The sequence below is a fragment of the Pocillopora verrucosa genome, chromosome 1 (assembly GCF_036669915.1).
Source record: "Pocillopora verrucosa isolate sample1 chromosome 1, ASM3666991v2, whole genome shotgun sequence".
NCBI lineage: Eukaryota > Metazoa > Cnidaria > Anthozoa > Scleractinia > Pocilloporidae > Pocillopora > Pocillopora verrucosa.
Window position 1 is genome coordinate 33,906,187 of NC_089312.1, and position 23,157 is coordinate 33,929,343.

The 23,157-nt window shown below is 38.0% G+C and overlaps 2 protein-coding genes across 3 annotated transcripts; both read left to right on the forward strand.

Annotated features, from left to right (window-relative positions):
* The first annotated feature begins 936 nt into the window (after nucleotides 1-936).
* Nucleotides 937-7,434, forward strand: LOC131790289 (uncharacterized). Of its 2 annotated transcripts, XM_066167551.1 has the most exons (10): nucleotides 937-1,122; nucleotides 1,878-1,943; nucleotides 2,220-2,656; nucleotides 3,083-3,248; nucleotides 4,215-4,385; nucleotides 4,734-4,904; nucleotides 5,311-5,853; nucleotides 6,455-6,484; nucleotides 7,002-7,123; nucleotides 7,229-7,434. In XM_066167551.1, exons 1-10 carry the CDS (start codon nucleotides 1,047-1,049, stop codon nucleotides 7,241-7,243), a joined length of 1,797 nt encoding a protein of 598 aa, XP_066023648.1. In that variant the 5' UTR covers nucleotides 937-1,046; the 3' UTR covers nucleotides 7,244-7,434. The 2 variants fall into 2 exon arrangements, with proteins under 2 accessions (XP_066023648.1, XP_066023654.1); XM_066167557.1 differs by lacking the exon at nucleotides 1,878-1,943 and having other exon boundaries at nucleotides 939-1,122.
* A 10,082-nt stretch (nucleotides 7,435-17,516) lies between these two features.
* On the forward strand, nucleotides 17,517-22,499 carry LOC136279229 (coadhesin-like). The gene is made up of 7 exons (XM_066162832.1): nucleotides 17,517-17,541; nucleotides 18,398-18,463; nucleotides 18,741-19,043; nucleotides 19,571-19,735; nucleotides 20,651-20,821; nucleotides 21,170-21,340; nucleotides 21,751-22,499. The coding sequence occupies exons 1-7, from the start codon at nucleotides 17,517-17,519 to the stop codon at nucleotides 22,266-22,268; spliced, it is 1,419 nt and encodes a 472-aa protein (XP_066018929.1). The 3' UTR covers nucleotides 22,269-22,499.
* The last annotated feature ends 658 nt before the right edge of the window (nucleotides 22,500-23,157 follow it).

A 23,157-nucleotide genomic window follows, 5' to 3' on the forward strand; every position in this document is an offset into this window, starting at 1 on the left:
AAACATGTTCGCCATGTTTCCCAGATATGCTTATTCAACTTTAACGTTGATCGATATACCCTGAAGGTAAAATCTTCGCATCATATTCTACACGTTTTAATAAGGAAGTTCAACGGGTGGCGAGGTAACATATTTTACCAAGGCAACATCTACAACGAAATTGATTTCTATCAAGCTTCCAATCATTACAACAAAAAATAATACAAAACAAAAGAAAAAAGAAACATTATCCGCCAACGGAAAGCAAGGTCGAAAGAAAGAAAGACTACCATAATGAAACAGCCCTCAATGGAGGCAAATGAGACAGTATTTGCTTGTAAATATGCAAATTTACACTGATCTATCTTCAACTTTTAAGAGTCTACGTGATCACAAAAAGGACTTTCCTTGATATGTATCTTAGGCTTGCCTGGTTAGCAACAGAGCATAAGAAGGCAAAATATGTATGAGAAGATCAGAAATTACGTGCTATGGTATTAGTAGCTGCTTAAGGAAACAACTGAAAATTAGATTATATGATGTCTAAACTGTTTAAAAAGCAGAAATTGCACAATGTGAAAATAAGGAAAAAAAACAACGAAAACGAAAAAAAGATAGAATGATGAATTAATGGTATGTGATATTCTTAGCTTCGTTAAGAAACAGAAAAAAAAGAGCTTTTAAAGATCGTTTGAATAGAGAACGACTTTGAGACAGAGAAGGAAAAGAAAAAGTTTTCTTGCCACTGCGTCATGTTTATTCTCATTTAAATTATTATTTAAACTATTTGCACATTTCCCATCAGATTATATTATAATAACATCTCCTGTTTCATAACCAGTTATAAATGGCGTCTTTGGTTGACAAATGAAGATGCGCTATAAAACAGAAATGAGTAGATTGTTATCAACTAGTAAAACAAATTAAAGTGATTGCATGATAAGATGTTTGCGTGCTGCCCTCCCGAACTGATGAGTATTAATAGGGGAGCTACTTCAGCTGGAGCGAACAGTAGTGACCTTCATCTCATCTCACGCACGAAACTGGGAAACTAGCCACATTGCACCATGGCAAAAGCTCTCTTTGGTTTACTGCTCACTTGTTTTTTTCTGGAAGCCATGACTGCTTCATTTAAGGGGGAAGGTAACTGTCGATTTGTCTGCCTCAAAGCTATTTCATGACAGAGCTTCATGGTTGTTTTAAACTTAACGCTCGTCGCAGAAAACACGTCTATAGTTGAACAAGTTGGTATTTTTTCAGCTTACACGAGAGTCCTCATGTTATCATAGCTTTTCTTTCTGATCATTCTAAATTTGGAGGGAATACTTTTTGTGAATGTCGAAATTACTCTTTGATATTGTGGAGTGAACCTTTAGTAAAGGGGATTCCATGAAAGAGCAAAGTGTCTCGTGTCAAAGAGAGAGTCGTTTTTTTTAGGGATAAGTCTGTTTTTAGGTCTGATTGGTCAGTTTTGTCGTGATAATCTGGCTGTAACCCCTCAGCTATCATTTGCCCGTTGGGTTATGTCAGTTTCGATCCGGAAGATAACTTAGGTCGTTTGTTCGGTTCGGTGGTTTCCTTCTTAAAAAAAAAAACATATAGCCTGAATTGATTCAGGAAATACCATCCCTTTCCATCAATTCAAAAAAGGAAATAGGAAACAAAAAAAAAAAAAAGATGGGTCCTTTTCCAAAGAGATATTGTAAGATCGATAATGACAGTTGATATTTCTCTCTGTCTTTTACATAATTAATTCCGAATTGTTTTAGCTAGATGAAAGAAAAATAAGACTGATTTCCTAAAAAACTATCCTTACATACTCGAAAAAGTTAATATACAATATTATGTATAATTTAACCTTTGGTCAAAATGTCTAAATTACGTCTTTTCATGTGAAGGTGGAGAATATCACCCTGGATTCCTGACTCCTGAAATGAGCAAATACAACGACGATGATTGCCTCGGTAAGCCACAACTGTTTTCATGGGATTTATTAAAAGGAAGTCTTGTTTGTTGTTTTTTTTTCCGCTGTTTAGCATGATTCGCAATCAGCCTTATATCCTGCCAAAGCTCAGCCAGTGGGCTACAACTCCATGGCTGGAGGACTGCTTAGTATCATGAGCAGTGGGCTTCGTAGGGGGCTGCAGTCGATACTGAAAACAATTGCCCCCTAGGTCAAAGGGAAATTTTGAAACTTGAATTTGACTGCTAATTAACAGTTTATCGTTTTAACATTTCAGAGCCTTGCTCCCTGGATGTTGCTGTCCTGATAGATGTGTCACGAAGCATGGACAGTAAAGAACGAGGTCAGCTAACCGACATCTTCAATAAGATTGTGGACAAATTGAGAGTATCTCCAACAGGGAGTCACATGGCCCTTATAACCTTTGGATCGGATGCCAAGAGCAGTTTTACATTTGCAGACAGAAATTACCACAATGCCGACACCATAAAAGCAAAGGCAGCGGAGGCAATATCTTATGTACCGAAACATGACGGAACCCGTACAGACCTTGCCGAAGACCTGGCAGTGAAAGAAGTGTTCACCAGCAGTGGAGGAGACCGACCCAGTTTCGGCAATGCAATGGTTATTCTTACAGATGGAAAATTTTGGATTAATGAAACATGGGATAAAAGGGCAGAAATTGACTTCAATGTCACAACGCGAAACTTGAAGGTGAAAAAATGTAACATTGAATTTAGCATTGTTCAAGGTTTGTTTCAGCTAATGTTAGGGATGTTAATATCAGCGCTATTTTAACTCACTCCTCTCGCATGGAAATGATGTTTTAAGAAAAAAATTAGACCTACCCTAACACTCAGCACTCTTCTTCGTTCACCTTCTTCATTTTCTATCAGCTTCTTGAAATACCTTCCATTTTAGAAAACTAGCTCATATTCATTGGGAAGGTCGTCATTAAGGGTATGTTACTCGGAGTATACCGACTTTATCAAGTAAAGCCACATGTTATGAATAACTTTCAGTGCGAGTATATGTCCTGGGAATACCTCGGCACTGAAAATCGAAAGTTAAGCCATGGGGTTTACCTACCAGAAGACCCGAGAACAGAGGAAGGATAATTATAAATTTTTCTTTTCTTAGAGAAGAGGGGTGATAATAATCGTCGCAGGTATCGGTAGTGAATTATCCAGAGATGATGCTGATGAGAACTTGAGAAAGGTAGCAGGGAAAGATGGAGAAATATCCAAATATGCGGATTTCAATGAGCTCTCCAGTCAACTCAATAATTTAATGAGGAAAGTCTGTCGTAAGTAGACGTTAAAACTCCACCAGTCATTTTAGTTTTATCCGCCCCTTTACGTCTTATGTAACACATGTCAAAATGCTCGTGATAGTGGAGTCACGTGCTCACTTTTATTTAAACGTCTTAGAGTTGCCTGCTTGTAAAGGAAAAAGCAATAGCATATGACGAATTCTGAAGTTAATATGTTTTTGTGTTGTTGTTTTTTCTTTTAAGTGGTGACTTGATGAACTTTTTTTTAAATTTTAAGATGGTGATGATGATGATGATGATGATGATGATAATGATGATGATGATAATGATGATGATGATAATGATGATGATGATAATGATGATGATGATAATGATGATGATGATAATGATGATAATGACGACAATTCATATCACAAATATCATAAATGAATTTTATTGCGACCTGCTGGTTAAATTTAAGCGCAAAAAAATTACCTCAAGAAAAGCAAAAAAGAAGCCTGAAAGGAAATTCAAGCTTTCGACAGGACTCGAACCCGTGTATTACAGATACTAGTCAGCAGCTCAGTGCTACCAACTGAGATACGTAGCTTCAAGTTGGGAGCGAAGCAAATTCTATTGGTTTCTACTTCCCCATAAGTAATTTGATTGCCATTCAAAATAAATAAATTTTACCCATTTCATCAATTATTCCATAAATTGCATCAGCGAGGTTAATTTCTGCACTAAAATTTCATTTGCAGGTCGAAGAACCTACTAAAATTTCTGTTGCTCACAATCCCCCCAACGTGTGTCTTTATAGCTTAGTGTGTAGTGCCGCGCATCCAACCGGTGTTGCTGGGAAGCTTGCACAAGAATCTCGTCGAATCGATCATTTCTGCCTCTAATATCACAATTAAATAATTTTTTCGAAAATCTCGTATGTTGTTTTATCTGAAAAAGAAAAACACGTTTTCTTAAAAGAACCCACTCTGTTATCTTTACTCTTGACAACCATTATAGGATCTACTGACGGCAAGTACACACAGTGGTCAAAGTTTTCGTCGTGCAGTAAAACATGCGGAGAAGGACACCAAACCCGCACAAGAACCTGTACCAAACCTCCCCCGTCAAAATGTGGAAAGGATTGTATCGGTGCTGATAAGGAAACAAGGAGTTGCACAGAGAATCCTGGTAAGATGACACTCATAAAATTGACTTAAAATAATTATTATTCATGATTTCATAACTACTACCCCTTTCAAAATCATGCGAATTCTGACGGAAAAAGCCAGATTTTCGAAATTTTTGTCCTACGAAATTAAGCGATTATAACGCTGTGTTATGACCTTTTGAGCTCTCGAAAAAGATCACAGCTCTTTCCTGAGAAATGTGCAACATGATTGATGCATTAAGACGGATTTATAAGATCTTTCCCCAACTACGTGCCATTCCTATGTTACTGAAAAGGGCAGTTATGGTAATTTTCCACGAGGTTGATAATCCAATGATACTTATTGCCCTTTCATGGTCAATTTGCAGTTATTGATGGTCGTTACGCAGATTGGTCTGAGTCTGAGTGCAATGCAAAATGTGGAGGAGGAACCTTGACTCGCACGAGAGGCTGCACCAATCCTCCACCTAATATATGTGGAAGGGCTTGCATTGGGCCTGCCAAAGAGACTATTACATGCAACGAAGAAGAATGCCCTCGTAAGTCAAAGTTCTGCACAATAAAAGATTATCTGTTCTTCTGCATTCTAATTTCCTGTAAATTTTGAATACAAAAAGTAAAGCCTTTTACTCTGTTTCTCTTGACACACGGTGCTGGTGTTGATGTCCAAACGTATTCATATGATTTCCAAGTTGTCTCGTTCCCCTCGTATTAGTTCGTCATAAAGGAGAAAGTGATCTTTTCATATTATCCTTTAGTAGCATTACAAAAGTACAGAATAGTTTACAATAAGGTTTTGAACCACTGTGAAGATAAAAATAAAAAAACGAATTTAAAACAAGAGAATCGGAGAACTTTATTTAATTCGTTTTCAGTAAGACTTGTAGGAGAATATGAAATCCAGTTCATGATCTAATTATGTGGTTTTGTTTAATGTCAATACAGGATGCCCAGTAGATCTGGCGTTTGTTTTCGACTCTTCAGATACTATTGGGGTTGGTGCTCTGGAAGACGCAAAGATGCTTGTAAAGAAAATGGTAAAAGGTCTAGAACTAGGAGCAGATGAGTCTCGAGTAGCTCTGGTTGTGTTCGCTGATAAAGTTGAGGTTAAGGCTCGATTCAGTAAAAACTTAAGCGTCAAACAATTTCAGGATATGGTACAGAACATAAAAAGCATCGGCAGCCGAACACGAATCGACAAGGCCCTGGTAGAAACAAAACAAGTGTTTAAAGAGGGAAGAGATGACGTGTATAAGATTGCAGTGGTGCTGACTGATGGTAAACAATCCAAAGACACTAAAAGCTTGCTAAGTACCTCTGAGCCCTTGCGAAGAGCAGGTGTCCGTGTGATAGCCGTGGCAATAGGAACTCAGGCGTCTAAAGGCAGACTAAGGCTGATGACCGATTCAATGGATGATGTAAAGGAGGAAGATGAAGCCCTGGAATATTTCCAGCAGCTATCTGACAAACTAAACCAGAATCTCTGTGGTAACTATTGCTAACCCAATTGTTAGGAAGTAAGAAGGGTGGTCTCCATTTTGATACAGAAATAGAGAAAGAGCTTACCAATTTCTTGCCTTTGTTTTCAGTTGAAAGTTAATCGATACAGTGCGAGGTTAACAATAATAAAGGAAAGAATGGTGACTGAAGAAAAATGATTAGAAAAGTAAATAATAACAACAACAAAAATCAACAATAACTCACCTGACCAATACTGTCAGGGTAATAAGGGTAAGACCGAGATAAATTGGGCCTGACTTGCCTGTTCGGGCTTACTTCCTATGATCCTGCGCAAGCAAAAAAATTGCGTGGAGCGGACTTACAAAGTTCGTAATTTTTGGGCAATGTCAGTGATTGAGTCGTAAAAAGCGGAAGAAGACAGTAATAACAAAGAAAACTTAAAGGACATTTATTGCTTCAGTTTATTCAAAGTTTGCTTTATTTGCCGGCTCTCGAAATAATCCAGGAATGCGTGTTAGAAATGAGAGAGAAAAAAGCCAACGATTACGTTTAAAATGTTGCCAATACATTAACAAGCGTCTTTTTCATTGATAATTGATATTTTCTTTTTTCTCTAATGATTACACAGTTCCTCCACCAAGCAAACTTCCGTTTCCAGGTAATGTGTAGTGTCTTAAGTTTGTATCCTTTTGTTTTGGAAGGAAATAGTTTTCCGACCTTTCTTTAGGATTTATGACCACTCAAGCACAGAAAGTATTCTTAATTAACTCATGTCACGTGAAGCCTGGTATTCTTTCACTATGAAAATGGGAAAGGAGTCATTCATGGAGAAATAAGTTTTTCGTCTTGTCACTAGCGTAGGACAAAGAAAAAATTCCCCGAGTCCCCATGAGGAATCGAACCTAAGACCTTCTGTTTCCGCGTTCCGATGCTCTACCACTGAGCCGCAGAGACTACGGTGAGCGAGGTCTAATACGAAGTTCATATGACACACGTCCTACATACTGCTAGGATAAGCAATGTCGATAGTGTCATGTTTGTAAAGAGAATAAGAGATATGGTAAGTTTCAAAACTTACCATCTCTGTAATTCTATTTACGAGTCATTCATACCTTATTTTAAATAAACTCATATTTTCTTTTTTCTTCTTCCTCTTTCTCCTTCTTGATACAAAGGAACCGAAGTTTGCAGTGACTCTGTATCTTGTGGACAGCATGGCAAAACTGTTCCCCCATTTTGCGAAACCGATTATGCAGCAGAATATTGTCCGAAGTTTTGCGATCTTTGCAATCGTCTGGTAAGTACAGAGCTGATGTTTCGGAAAAATAGAGCCAACTGGAATGTGCTGGTTCATGTGAAGAGAAATTTTCTCAATACTCTTTTTCTTTTTAAATCATTACAGGGCATGACAGTTTAAAAGAAGTGAACAGGCTAAAAGACATTGACGACGCCACGAGATTACGCCACTTGACAACGCCTAAAACCGCATTTAATCAAGTTTAATGAAAGTCTTAACATTTTCTTAAAATAAATATAAAGGGACGAGTATCAGGAAATTAAAGTTGTAAAACATTGTTTAAGTTAAACTAAATAAACGATGAAAAAAAATGAGACTCGGGTCTGAAGGCTTTATTTGCCTCAAGCAATGGATAACTCGTTTCAGTATCCTTACAAATGGCTTGAACGCGTCCTTGTTATTCCTTTCTACGTCACAAAGTTGTTCTCAGAAAGGGTCATCGAGCTGTCCTTATGTTTCGCCAATGCATGTGTTCTTGCAATAAATACAGTTTTTACAATAGATTACATTGACGGAGGCGCACGTGAAATGATCAGTAATCTTAATGGATCGCTTGGGTCCAGAAATGTTCTCGAAGTTATGAATGAAAGGACAAGTTTTGCGTCTACGCTTAAACTTGAGAGTCTCGGGTTGATATTGAACTTCTGACCATAAATGCTATTTCTGACGAGTAAGCGTGCGTTGAAGGCTGAAAAAAAAATTTTGTCGACACGAGCAGGACACTGGAAGTATACAAAAGGGAGTATAGCACGTTATAGTCATGTAGGTCGCTGAATCAACCCAGGAATCAGAGCTCCATTTAGTTCAATTTTAATTTTTTACTGAAGTCTTGCTTTGCCATCGGCAAGTTTTGTTAATCCTCCGTAGGATGGACTTATAGTTTCCGGAGCTAAGGCCTCGGTTCCTACCCAGCTTTCCTCTTTCCTGCCTATAGTGTTTTCGTTTGGTTCTTTCCAGGCTCTCCCAAATAAACTTACCTGTCAACAAGCTTTACTGTTTCCGTGCTGTTTAGTGAAGAATTAATATTTATTTATGAGGTGGTCGCTTTTGAATGAAATTAGAGGAGGTTGCAAAAAGTTACTACCAATTTCGGGATCGTTTTGAAGTAATTTAAAGTTTCTAAGAATGGTGGATTTAACTGCTTGATGATGAGGGTCAATGTGAGTGTGAATGAAAAGACCCATTATGGATTAGTAACATCCTCTGCAAACTTGGGCTGATGGATAGTGCTTCTCCTCTTTTGCGAGAGGATTATAAATCAGTCTCTGCCTAAACAAATCTTTGTTTTTGTTTTCTTTATCGTCTCTCTTTTTCCATTTCTCCCCTGCTTTTATTTTTCTCATTTCACCAGAACATCACCATTTATTGTGCAGTAATTTGAAGTGGTGTAAGTCAGCATTTAAGAAACCAATTACTCAAGCATAGGGTTTGTGTGTTGTTTCCCTGTTTTTAGGAGCTTTTGATCATTCCAAAATAGAATTAATTGATTTTGCAGTTTAAGCAGTGAACCATTCAGTTTTGGGCCCAAGAAGGGGTAGGTAAAAGGTCTATAATTACTAAAATGCAAGACAACTTATCATTCTCATACAGTTTATTTACCTGAGTGTCTCAAACCCTAACTCTAACCCTAAGCAAAATATGTACTTTTCTATTGCTAAAGCCCTTTTGAGTTATGCAGATGTTGTATTAAGTCATGGGAAAGCATTTGAATAAAATTTGTCAGTATGTCCCTATATTGAATAAAAGAAATGGATAAATTGCTCTATTCAGTTAATTTTCATACATCCTGAAGGACTACATTGTTTTCAGCTACAGGAATAACAACCAGCTTGTCAATGTTAGCTTTTGTTTCTTTGACAATAAAAGGTAGGGAAACAATACAACATATGCATATCCAGTATGGCAGAGGTGGTGTACTCCCAAGGGGCCAAAAACATAAGCCACGCCTGTTCCCATCATACAAGTGGTGTGAAATAACACCAGCTGTAAACAAGTATGGTAGGGATTGAAGAAAGCAATTGTTCTGTGCAAGCCACAATTGTAACATTGGCACCACAATGAAGACAACAGACATTCCAACAGTGGAAATTTTTGAACCAAAGAAAGGAGTAAATGAATGTCCCAATACCCTCTTAAGGGAGGTATTATGGCACTTACTCTTTGCCAGAAAAACAACTTAAGAGCTTTGCAAAAAGTCCCTCATTATTCTGGAGTCTCCTGGATGCAGAATGAAACTGCAGGTTTTCTGTTGAGTTTGAAATATGGCATGGATACAGGTATTTTGAGAAAATTCAATCAATTGTATCTCAATCAAAGACCCATTTTTGGGAGGTATTCTGCTCAAGGATAGTTTTATTTTCTGGGTCACTTTTCCAATTCCCGGGTTTTTATCTGGTGCGCCCTGTAAGGAAATTTTCATGGAAAATACTTCTGTTAAGGAGAAAGGTAACTGTGCGCCAGTGTTCGTTTGTAGGAAAAATCAATCTCAGAGCACCGTGTTTCTTTGAGGGGAACGGCTCGTTATGGCGCCCCAGCAGCAATTTTGGCAAACTCAAATTTGTTTTATCAAGTCGTTCAAACTTTTCACTCGTCACGACTAAGTATCATGGTTGCAGAAACGATTCAGAAGTTTGTTTTGCAGCGTTGAAAAGAGCCCCAACGTAACCGTATACTTCATCTTCGATCACTCAAGATTTGAACGAGTTAGCGACCCTTGTTACTAATACTATCAACAGCTCAAGGAATGTTCGACCCTTCATGGTAAATGCTTAGTTTAGGGAACTTCTTTAAAGCTAAGGGTACAGCAGTCTGATTTAAATGAGGAGCTTTTGTACGTCGAATTTCAGTAATCTGTTTAGTGAAACCTGATTGGTCAGTTTTTCCGAGATTCTCTTAAAGTATTGTTTGCCAAATTGGATTGGACAGTTTCGATCCGTTGGAAAAGTTGGGTGGATCTATTCGGTTCGATCGGTCGCTTCCGATTAAGCGGCAAACTGTTCCCAGCATTTTAACAAGGATCGTGTTGATTGACCAAGATATTTCACAAGGGCAGGGCAATTCTAAAATATAACTCGAGCAAGTGAGTGAATGAAATAAGCCGTCAGTTAAACTTTGGTCAAACCGAAGTCTTAGGTCTTCTCTCTTTATAAGATATCATCTACGAAGGTGGAGAATATCGCCCAAGATTTCCCCTTATACTAATAAAATGAGAGAATAAAACGACGAAGATTGCCTTGGTAAGCCAGAAATGTTTTCCTCGTTACTTGTATGAATTTTTTACGGTATTTTTGAAATATTGCAGCTTGAGTTTGAGGACAGGTTATCGCCTCTCATTTCAGAGCCGTGCTTTCTGGATGCCGCCGTTCTAAAAGATGTTTAAAAAAGCATGGACAAGAAGGAGCGAAAAAAGTTGAAAGATTTCTTCAATAAGATAGTAGACAGATGGAAAGTATCTTCAAATGACAGTCACATGGGCATTATCAGTTTTGGCTCGAATGAGTCTCTCATATTCGTATTGCACAAAAAAATATCCCAGTGCTGACGCCTTAAACAAAAGGGTGGCGGACACCATATTTCATGACTCAACCAAACATGGAATCTGCACAGACCTTTCCGAAGATCTGGCAGAGAAAGCAATATTTACCAGCTAAGGAGGACACAGACCCAGAGTACTTTGGGTGAGATATCCCTTCCGGATATCCAACTCTACTGAGGCAGAGAACTATGCAAAAAGAAACAAACAAATGAACAAATTAATTTGTCGTTGGAGAACAGTAAATTTTTGCAACTACAAAGTTGCAAAATATATGTAAGCAAACTGTGCATAAAAAGTAATCATCAATGATGTATTTTCACCAAACTGTAAATGTACTTATCAAGAAAAGAAATCATACCTCTATGCTCTTCAGTTTTAGTCCAGTATTCATGAATTAATAAGGTTTGCTTGTAGACTTAAAAAAAAAAACAAAGAAAAGTTTCTTACACTCGATGGTAGTTGGAATTTTGAAAGCCATCCAGGAGGAACCTATAGGTAAATATTGGTTTTCAAAAAAAATTAAACTGTCTGATAACATCCTATATATTCACTTATTTATTAATTAACCAGATTTACACATTGGGTTTACTTTGTTTTATGCATGGTACAAGTAAATACATATCTAATATATTTCAATAAAAATAAAGCAAATCTCACCATTTTTGTAGGTGCTATCCCCGAGATTTCTCATCTTTAGCTGACCAACTGGCAACTTGAGTGTTTTCCTTTGAGATAAAATAGAAATAATGTAATCGATAATGTACTCTTCACCATCCTGCAAAGTTTAATATATAAGAACTTACTTAGACAATGCTCAGTTTTGTCGCCTCGTCCGTAAAACGGAGATCCTTGAGCGATTTACCCTTTCTTTAAGTGCCAATGTCACTTCTAAGTTTTCATAATCGCTGATGTTTTCTGAATCCTCAATCGACGTTTGAAACGTCTTACTCGAAGGACTTGATTCTGCACGCTGAAAGAGAGAGAGCCAAAAAAATCAGCTTAAGTGGATGCAAACAAGACATAGACATAAAAATATCAGTTCATCTTTTTAAGAAAACTATTAAGAATTCAGAGTGAGAGATCCTAAAATCAGAGAAATAAAGGGGTAAGTTTCTAAAGAAACTGTGGTGCTGCGTCGGTGGGAGAGTATAGCAGGTAATTAAGTGTTAACAACTGGGTTGAAAACGTAAATTAGCCACCGTAAAGAGTAAAAAAGCTGACGTTTCGAGCGTTAGCCCTTCGTCAGAGCGATTAGAGGAATTGTGGGTTGTGTGTGGATTTATATGTAGAAAGTGGAGCTACGCCATTGGTGGGAATATGGTGACGAGAAAACAGGAATAAATTATGAAACTAGAAGATCCTCGCAGCTAAGAACACTACTGAAACTAGTAGTTGTAAGTAGGACCTGAAAAAAATTTTTTTTTTTTTTTTTTTTTTTGCCCGTGCGGGATTTGAACCCTTGACCTCTGCGATACCGGTGCAGCGCTCTACCAATTGAGCTAACAAGCCAACTAGGAGCTGGTAAATGAAAAAAAAAATTTTTTTCAGGTCCTACTTACAACTACTAGTTTCAGTAGTGTTCTTAGCTGCGAGGATCTTCTAATTTCATCTTTCCACCGCAGTGCAAATATGTGAATTTTCATATATCTAAATCTTCAGGAATAAATTAGTTGAATGAAAAGCGCTCGTTGATTCCGTGGGGATTAAGGGTGCCGATTTGAAATATAAATTTTTGTTCTAGTGTTTTACGGCTTTCCGAACTGCCTAGATGTAAGGAAAGGCCGCAAACTGCCATATGCTGTTTAGAACGAATGATAAGGAAGATTAAAGTGTCTAGCGACTGGCTTGGATGCGTCCTTGTCATTTATTTCCACATCGCGAAGGTGTTCTCGGAATCGGTCACCCGGTCGTCTTCCTGTCTCGCCGATGTATAACTTATTGCAATAAGTGCAAGTTATGCAGTAAATAACATTGGCGGAGGTACACGTAAAGTGATCAATGATCTTAATGGATCTTTTGGGTCCCGATATTTTCTCTACGTTATGAATGAAAGGACAAGTTTTGCATCGTGAGCGAGCGCATTTAAAAGTTCCAGATTGGTCATTGGTTTGAAATGAACTCCTGACTAAAAAGTTGCCTATGTTTTTGTCACGTTTAAATGAAATAAGTGGGGGTTGCGAAAAGATAGTGCCAGTCTTTGAATCGTTTTGGAGTAATTTAAAATTTTTAAGAATGATAGATTTAACTGCGAGGTTGTGAGGGTGAAATGTAAGAGTAAATGGAATGCGATCCGTGTTCTCCTTCTCGGCCGTTTGTAGTGCTGCCTGTCGATCGATTTGTTGGGCACGGTGGTAGCCCGCTTGAACGACAGAAACAGGATAGCCGCGTTTATCGAAAAACTGGCACATTGCCTCTGATTTTTCGGAAAAATCAGAGTCGTCACTACATAAACGACGAAGTCTGAGAAACTGTGAAAAAGGTATGGAGTTCTTGACGTGTGATGGATGTGGGGATGAATACAACAAGTAACTATGTGAATCTGTAGGTTTGTAGTAAACACTATTACATGAGCCGTTGCCTTCAATTGAAATTTTGATGTCTAGAAAAGCCAAAGAATTGTCGGAAATTTCCCAGGTATATTTCAGAGCCGGATGAAAGGAATTGACGGCGGTTATAAATTGAGTGAGCTCCTCTTTGGTAGAGGAGGTAGCGCCGATGCAATCGTCAATGTAGCGGCCGTAGAGTTGAGGTTTTGGGCCGTGGTATTGGCTAAAAAATTGATGTTCGATAAAACCTACAAAAAGATTGGCGTAGCTGGGTCCCATTTTAGTACCCATGGCCACGCCATTAGTTTGTTTGTAGTAGTTACCACCGAATGAAAAGAAATTGAGTGTGAGTACTAGTTCGGCCAGACGGAGTAGTGTTTCAGAGCTAGGTTCCTTAACAGTGCGTTGATCGAAAAATGTTTGAGGGCCCGGAGACCTTCGTCATTGGGAATGACAGTGTAAAGAGATGTTATATCCATGGTGAAAATAAGTTTGTTTTGGTCGAGGAAACTGTGGCCGGCCACTGCTAAAAATCTCATCATTACTACCCCTAGAACTTCGTGTATTTACTTTTTACCTAAAATCCACAAATCTAACAACCCAGGTCGACCCATCGTTTCTGCCTGCAGTTGTCCCACTGAACTTATTTCCAGCTATTTAGACAAAATTATGGCACCTATCGTCAAAACTCTACCGTCTTACATTAAGGACAGCCAACACGCACTTGAAATTTTTCGTGACTTTAGTTTCCTCGACCATATTCGTCACCATATTCCCACCAATGGCGTAGCTCCACTTTCTACATATAAATCCACACACAACCCACAATTCCTCTAATCGCTCTGACGAAGGGCTAACGCTCGAAACGTCAGCTTTTTTACTCTTTACGGTGGCTAATTTACGTTTTCAACCCAGTTGTTAACACTAAATTACCTGCTAAAATCAGAGAATCTGGAAATAAATTAAATCCATCTTGTGCAAACGCAGTATTCGAACTGTAACCGTCTTTTCTCGGTGCCAAAATTTGATCACGTAACTTTAGCTGTAAAACCGCCGAGACTCAACAAGCCTCAGGAGAAAAGGCGAACCATTCATGCGTCAAAGTCTCTGGTGGGAAAATTAATTATCGTACCGACGAAGAACTCGTGTCATCTCTAGGTTCAGCGTTCTTTACAATCAATTCCTTGAACTTTAGACGCTCTTTTATGATAGGGATGTAGTGCCTTGGGCGATAGCAAGGAGATCTTTACCATCACAACCGTCCTTTTCTGCAAGATGAGATACGAACAAATATCAATGGAGCGGTCAGGTTTGTGTATGTAAAGCTGCAATAAAACGTGTTGTTAAGAAATTTCTTTTGCTTACCTTTCCTTTCTTAAGTCTCATTCCATGCGACTGTAGCCAAGAAACAGCCTCTTCAGAGATGCATTCGCTGTTATAATTCATTATTGTGTCTGACGCATGCGGTTTAGGTTCGACTAATGCGATACGCAGAAGGAGCTGCTAAGACGCACTAGCTCAAGAAGGACGAATTTTGGAGAGAAACACCTTTTATGACAAAATTTTACTCATTGAAAAATTCACAGCGTGAGTTGAGTAAGTCAATCGATAGTTTGCTGTTCCGGTTTCCACCGAGCGAAAAATTTTCTTTTACCGGTTTATTGCTGTAATAACATCCCAAATCTTTACGTCTTTGTGTCGTTCAAGTCGTGATGAGACTTCCATGTAACCAAAATTGATGACAATTTTGGGATAATTATTAGTCATTTCAAAATTGCACATCGTTGGTAAATCCTACTTGGATCTTGGTAGGGCCAAATTGAGAAAAAGCTCCAAAGTAGAATTCATTTGGGCCAATTCAGATTTTGGAGGGGTCGAAATGGTACCTGTCCGACCCGTTCTAGCTTAAATAGTCCAAAACGAGCCTCGACAGGCCATACTGGCCCTCATGAGATTGGGGCCAACTTGGCTTTTGGGGTCAATTTGGCTCTCTTCATTTTACAGTGTAATGATTTTTTACATAATCAATTAAAAAAAGCCATTTAGAAATTGCCTTTGCTTGCTTAATTAAAACAAATCCTTTTCAGTTTAGTGATCAATGCTTTTTTTCCATTTTGTCCTCGTGAAGACAATGTTATTTCAAACCTGTCTATTCCTGTCTATTCTTGGAGCTGATTGTTAACATTATGCTGCGCAATTTTTGCTTTTTACACGGTTTTGAATATCAAATTGTGCAATTTGGGTTTTCTTTAAACAGTTCTAAGGATCACAATATGCAATATATGTTTTTAAACAGTTTTAAATGACAGAAATGCGATCAACGTTTTTAAACATTTTACACTGATCTTCTCATTAATGTGCTTCATTGGCTCAGTTGCCAAGAAAGTAAGGAGAGGAGAGATTTTGTCGCTTAACGAGAATCACAAAATTATGAGCAGATAGTGGCCATGGTCTACTTATATTATAATTGTTTCATCATGCTCTGTCAGTTGTTAACCAAGTAACCAAAAGGAACCTTTATTTATTGAATTGCCTGCGCTATTATAAAATTGGCGTTTGTTACAAGGATTTGAGTTAAAATAAGCGCGTTCAAGAGCAAACACAGTTTTCCTTCAATTTTTCCCCTTTTGTCTCAATTCTCCTTTTTTAAACGACCATTGCAAGCAATTTTTTTAGTTTCTTCACACGCCATAATCTTTCTTTTTTTTCAGAAAAATCACGACACGGGAGACAGCTGCTTTGTTGTTATCATTTAATCTCGACTGATTAATTTGTCTTCGACCGATGGGTGAGCCAATTTTAAAGACCAATGTTTGAATTCCTGTTTACCGAATTCAAACCACGGTTATATGATCACATTGCTGAAAAGGCCTATTGGAGAAGTATAAGGCAGCATTGATAACATCAGAAGAATTATATGATGCATCAGAAAACATCGATATAATCAGTTTGTCCTATTAATGGAATAACGCAGTTTGATAGCGCCGTACTATCAATAGACGACGCCAGGGTGGGAGTTAATCAAAGGGCGTTCAAACTGAACGTTTTCACGCGGCATGTTCACGCGATAAGGGACAGCTGACCCTCACATTATTACTATAAAGCTGTCAAAATAAAAGAGAGAAATGAAAAAGAAAACGAAAAAGACACACGACTTGTTTATGGGGATATTTTTAACTGAATCCTCTAAATTAAATTAAAATTGTAAAGCACCATGTGAAAAATGTTCGCCATGTTTCCCAGATATGCTTATTCAACTTTAACGTTGAACGATATACCCTGAAGGTAAAATCTTCGCATCATATTCTACACGTTTTAATAAGGAAGTTCAATGGGTGGCGAGGTAACATATTTTACCAAGGCAACATCTACAACGAAATTGATTTCTATCAAGCTTCCAATCATTACACAAAAAATAATACAAAACAAAAGAAAAAAGAAACCTTATCCGCCAACGGAAAGCAAAGTCGAAAGAAAGAAAGACTACCATAATGAAACAGCCCTCAATGGAGGCAAATGAGACAGTATTTGCTTGTAAATATGCAAATTTACACTGATCTATCTTCAACTTTTAAGAGTCTACGTGATCACAAAAAGGACTTTCCTTGATATGTATCTTAAGCTTGCCTGGTTAGCAACAGAGCATAACAAGGTAAAATATTTATGAGAAGATCAGAAATTACGTGCTATGGTATTAGTAGCTGCTTAAGGAAACAACTGAAAATTAGATTATATGATGTCTAAACTGTTTAAAAAGCAGAAATTGCACAATGTGAAAAAAAGAAAACAAACAACGAAAACAAAAAAAAGGTAGAATGATGAATTAATGGTATGTGATATTCTTAGCTTCGTTAAGAAACAGAAAAAAAGAGCTTTTAAAGATCATTTGAATAGAGAGCGACTTTGAGACAGAAGGAAAAGAAAAAGTTTTCTTGCCACTGCGTCATGTTTATTCTCATTTGAATTACTATTTAAACTATTTGCACATTTCCCATCAGATTATATTATAATAACATCTCCTGTTTCATAACCAGTTATAAACGGCGTCTTTGGTTGACAAATGAAGATGCACTATAAAACAAAAATGAGCAGATTGTTATCAACTAGTAAAACAAATTAAAGTGATTGCATGATAAGATGTTTGCGTGCGGCCCTCCTGAACTGATGAGTATAAATAGGGGAGCTACTTCAGCCAGAGCGAACAGTAGTGACCTTCATCTCATCTCACGTACGAAACTGGGAAACTACCCACATTGCACCATGGCCAAAGCTCTCTTTGGTTTACTGTTCACTTGTTTTTTATCTAGAAGCCATGACTGCTTCATTTAAGGGAGAAGGTAACTATGGATTTATGTCTGCCTGAAAGCTATTTCATGACAGAGCTTCGTGGTTTTCCTTTTTTCGGTGGGGGATTGGGGCATAGGAAGTTCTTTCTACCCTTACGGCGCTCTACCGACTTGATCAGGAGAGTTAAATTTCTCGTACTTGGTTGTTTAAAACTTAATGCTCGTCGCAGAAAACACGTCTATAGTTGAACAAGTCAGTATTTTTTCAGCTTACACGAGAGTCCTAATGTTTTCATAGCTTTCCTTTCTGATCATTCTAAATTTTGAGGGAATACTTCTTGTGAATGTCGAAATTACTCTTTGATATTGTGGAGTGAACCTTCAGTAAAGGGGATTCCATGAAAGAGCAAAGTGTCTCTTGTCAAAAAGAGAGTCGTTTTTTTAGGGATAAGTCTGTTTTTTAAGCCTGATTGGTCAGTTTTGTCGTGATAATCTGGCTGTAACCCCTCAGCTATCATTTGCCTGTTGGGTAATATCAGTTTCGATCCGGAAGATAACTTAGGTCGTTTGTTGGGTTCGGTGGTTTCCTTCTTAAAAAAAAAACATATGGCCTGAATTGATTCAGGAAATACCATCCCTTCCATCAATTGAAAAACGAAAATTGGAAACAAAAAAAAAAGAAAAAAATGGTTCCTTTTCCAAAGGGACATAGTAAGATCGATAATGACAGTTGATATTTCTCTCTGTCTTTTACATAATTAATTCCGAATTGTTTTAGCTAGATGAGAGAAAAATAAGACTGATTTCCTAAAAAACTATCCTTACATACTCGAGAAAGTTAATGTACAATACTATATATAATTTAACCTTTGGTCAAAATGTCTAAATTTCGTCTCTTCATGTGAAGGTGGAGAATATCACCCTGGATTCCTGACTCCTAAAATGAGCAAATACAACGACGATGATTGCCTCGGTAAGCCACAACTGTTTTCACGGGATTTATTAAAAGCAAGTCTTGTTTGTTGTTTTTTTTCCGCTGTTTAGCATGATTCGCAATCAGCCTTATATCCTGCCAAAGCTCAGCCAGTGGGCTACAACTCCATGGCTGGAGGACTGCTTAGTAACATGAGCAGTGGGCTTCGTAGGGGGCTGCAGTCGATACTGAAAACAATCGCCCCCTAGGTGAAAGGGAAATTTTGAAACTTGAATTTGACTGCTAATTAACAGTTTATCGTTTTAATATTTCAGAGCCTTGCTCCCTGGATGTTGCTGTGAAGAACGAAAAACGCTAACCGACACCTTCAAAAAGATTGTGGACAAATTGAGAGTATCTCCAACAGGGAGTCACATGGCCCTTATAACCTTTGGATCGGAAGCCAAGAGCAGTTTTACATTTGCAGACAGAAATTACCACAATGCCGACACCTTAAAAGCAAAGGCAAAGGAGGCAATATCTTATGTACCGAAACATGACGGAACCCGTACAGACCTTGCCGAAGACCTGGCAGTGAAAGATGTGTTCACCCGCAGTGGAGGAGACCGACCCAGTTTCGGCAATATAATGATTATTCTTACAGATGGAAAATTTTGGATTAATGAAACATGAGATAAAAGGGCAGAAGTTGACTTCGATGTCACAACAGGAATCTTGAAGGTGATAAAATGTAACATTGAATTTAGCATTGTTCAAGGTTTGTTTCAGCTAATGTTAGGGATGTTAATATCAGCGCTATTTTAACTCACTCCTCTTGCATGGATAATGATGTTTTAAGAAAAAAATTAGACCTACCCTAACACTCAGCATTCTTCTTCGTTCACGTTCTTCATTTTCTATCAGCTTCTTGAACAACCTTCCATTTTAGAAAACTAGCTCATATTCATTGGGAAGGTCGTCATTAAGGGTATGTTACTCGGGGTATACCGACTATATCAAGCAAGACACATTTTAGGAATAACTTTCGGTGCGAATCTATGCACTGGGAATACCTCGGCACTGAAAATTGAAAGTTAAGCCATGGGATTTACCTACCAGAAGACCCGAGAGCAGAGGAAGGATAATTTTAAATTTTTCTTTCCTTAGAGCAGAGGGTGAAAATAATCGTCGCAGGTATCGGTAGTGAATTATCCAGTGCTGATGCTAGAGAGAACTTGGAAAAGGTAGCAGGGGAAGATAAAGATGTAACCACATATGGGAATTTCGAGGATCTCTCCGATCAACTCAATAATTTAACGAGGAAAGTCTGTCGTAAGTAGACGTTAAAACTCTACCAGTCATTTTATTTTTATCCGCCCCTTTACGTCTTATGTAACACATGTCAAATTGCTCGTGATAGTGGAGTCACGTGCTCACTTTTATTTAAACGTCTTAGTGTTGCCTGCATGTAAAGGAAAAAGCAATAGCATATGACGAATTCTGAAGTTGATATGTTTTTGTGTTGCTGTTGTTTGTTCTTTTTAGGGGTGACTTAATGAACAGTTTTTTAAATTTCAAGATGGTGATGATGATGATGATGATGATGATGATTCATATCACAAATATTATAAATGAATTTTATTGCAACCTGCAGGTTAAATTTAAGCGCAAAAAATTACTTCAAGAAAAGCAAAAAAGAAGCCTTAAAGGAAATTCAAGCTTTCGACAGGACTCGAACCCGTGTATTCCAGATAGTGGTCAGCAGCTCAGTGCTAGCAACTGAGATACGTAGCTTCAAGTTAGGAGCGAAGCAAATTCTATTGGTTTCTACTTTCCCATAAGTAATTTGATTGCCATTCAAAAGAAGTAAATTTCATTCATTTCATCAATTATTTCATAAACTGCATCAGCAAGGTTCATTTTTGCACTAAAATTTCATTTGCAGGTCGAAGAACCTACTAAAATTTCCGTTGCTCACAATCCCCCCAACGCATGTCTCAGTGTGTAGTGCCGCGCATCCAACCGGTGTTGCTGGGAAGCTCGCACAAGAATCTCGTCGAAGCCTAAATTTCTCAGACTTCTTTTCACTTTGCCTAAATGTAGTTCTCCTGCGAGGATCATTTCTGCCTTTAGTATCACATTTAAATCTTTTTTTCGAAAATCTCGTATATTGTTTTATCGTAAAAAGAAAAACACGTTTCCTTAAAGAACCCACTCTGTTATCTTTATTCTTGACAACCATTATAGCACCTATTGACGGCCAGTACACACCGTGGTCAAAGTTTTCGTCGTGCAGTAAAACATGCGGAGAAGGATTCCAAACCCGCACAAGAACCTGTACCAAACCTCCCCCGTCAAAATGTGGAAAGGATTGTATCGGTGCTGATAAGGAAACAAGGAGTTGCACAGAGAATCCTGGTAAGATGACACTCATAAAATTGACTTACAATAATTATCATTCATGATTTTATAACTACTACCTCTTTCAAAATCATGCGAATTCTGACGGAAAAAGCCAGATTTTCGAAATTTTTGTCCTACGAAATTAAGCGATTATAACGCTGTGTTATGACCTTTTGAGCTCTCGCAAAAGATCACAGCTCTTTCCTGAGAAATGTGCAACATGATTGACGCATTAAGACGAATTTATAAGATCTTTCCCCAACTACGTGCCATTCCTATGTTACTGAAAAGGGCAGTTATGGTAATTTTCTACGAGGTTGATTATCCAATGATACTTATTGCCCTTTCATGGTCAATTTGCAGTTATTGATGGTCGTTACGCAGATTGGTCTGAGTCTGAGTGCAATGCAAAATGTGGAGGAGGAACCTTGACTCGCACGAGAGGCTGCACCCATCCTCCACCTAATATATGTGGAAAGGCTTGCATTGGGCCTGCCAAAGAGACTATTACATGCAACGAAGAGGAATGCCCTCGTAAGTCAAAGTTCTGCACAATAAAAGATTATCTGTTCTTCTGCATTCTAACTTCCTGTAAATTTTGAATACAAAAAGTAAAGGTTTTTTACTCTGTTTCTCTTGACACACGGTGCTGGTGTTGATGTTCAAACGTATTCATATGATTTCCAAGTTGTCTCGTTCCCCTCGTAATAGTTCGTCATAAAGAAGAAAGTGATCTTTTCATATTATCCTTTAGAAGCATTACAAAATAACAGAATAGTTTACAATGAGGTTTTGAACCACTGGGAAGATAAAAATAAAAAACGAATTTAAAACAAACCCGGCGAATCAGAGAACTTTATTTAATTCGTTTTCACTAAGACTTGTAGGAGAATATGAAATCCAGTTTATGACCTAATTATGTGTTTTGTTTAATGTCAATACAGGATGCCCAGTAGATCTGGCGTTTGTTTTCGACTCTTCAGATACTATTGGGGTGCGTGCTCTGGAAGACGCAAAGATGCTTGTAAAGAAAATGGTAAAAGGTCTAGAACTAGGAGCTGATGAGTCTCGAGTAGCTCTGGTTGTGTTCGCTGATAAAGTTGAGGTTAAGGCTCGATTCAGTGAAAACTTAAGCGTAAAACAATTTAAGGATATGGTACAAAACATGAAAAGCATCGGCAGTCGAACACTAATCGACAAGGCCCTGGTAGAAACAAAACTAGTGTTTAAAGAGGGAAGAGATGACGTGTATAAGATTGCAGTCGTGCTGACTGATGGTATGCAATCCGAAGACCACGACACTAAAAGCTTGCTAAGTACCTCTGAGCCCTTGCGAAGAGCAGGTGTCCGTGTGATAGCCGTGGCAATAGGAACTCGGGCGTCTAAAGGCAGACTAAGGCTGATGACCGATTCAATGGATGATGTAAAGGAGGAAGATGAAGCCCTGGAATATTTCCAGTAGCTATCTGACAAACTAAACCAGAATCTCTGTGGTAACTATTGCTAACCCAATTGTTAGGAAGTAAGAAGGGTGATTTCCATTTTGATACAGAAATAGAGAAAGAGCTTACCAATTTATTGCCTTTGTCTTCAGTTGAAAGTTAATCGATACAGTGCAAGGTTAACGATAATAAAGAAAGAATGGCGACTGAAGAAAAATGATTAGAAAAGTAAATAATAACAACAACAAAAATCAACAATAACTCACCTGACCAATACTGTCAGTGTAATATGGGTAAGACCGAGATAAATTGGGCCTGACTTGCCTGTTCGGGCTTACTTCCTATGATCCTGCGCAAGCAAAAAAATTACGTGGAGCGGACTTACAAAGTTCGTAATTTTTGGGCAATGTCGGTGATTGAGTCGTAAAAAGCGGAAGAAGACAGTAATAACAAAGAAAACTTAAAGGACATTTATTGCTTCGGTTTGTTCAAAGTTTGCTTTATTTTCCGGCTCTCGAAATAATCCAGGAATGCGTGTTAGAAATGAGAGAGAAAAAAGCCAACGATTACGTTTAAAATGTTGCCAATACATTAACAAGCGTCTTTTTCATTGATAATTGATATTTTCTTTTTTCTCTAATGATTACACAGTTCCTCCACCAAGCAAACTTCCGATTGCAGGTAATGTGTAGTGTCTTTGTATCCTTTTTTTTTGGAAGGAAATAGTTTTCCGACCTTTCTTTAGGATTTATGACCACTCAAGCACAGAATTAATTAACTCATGTCACGTGACGCCTGGTATTCTTTCACTATGAAAATGGGAAAGGAGTCATTGATGGAGAAATATGTTTTACGTCTTGTCACTAGCGTAGGACAAAGAAAAAATTCCCCGAGTCCCCATGAGGAATC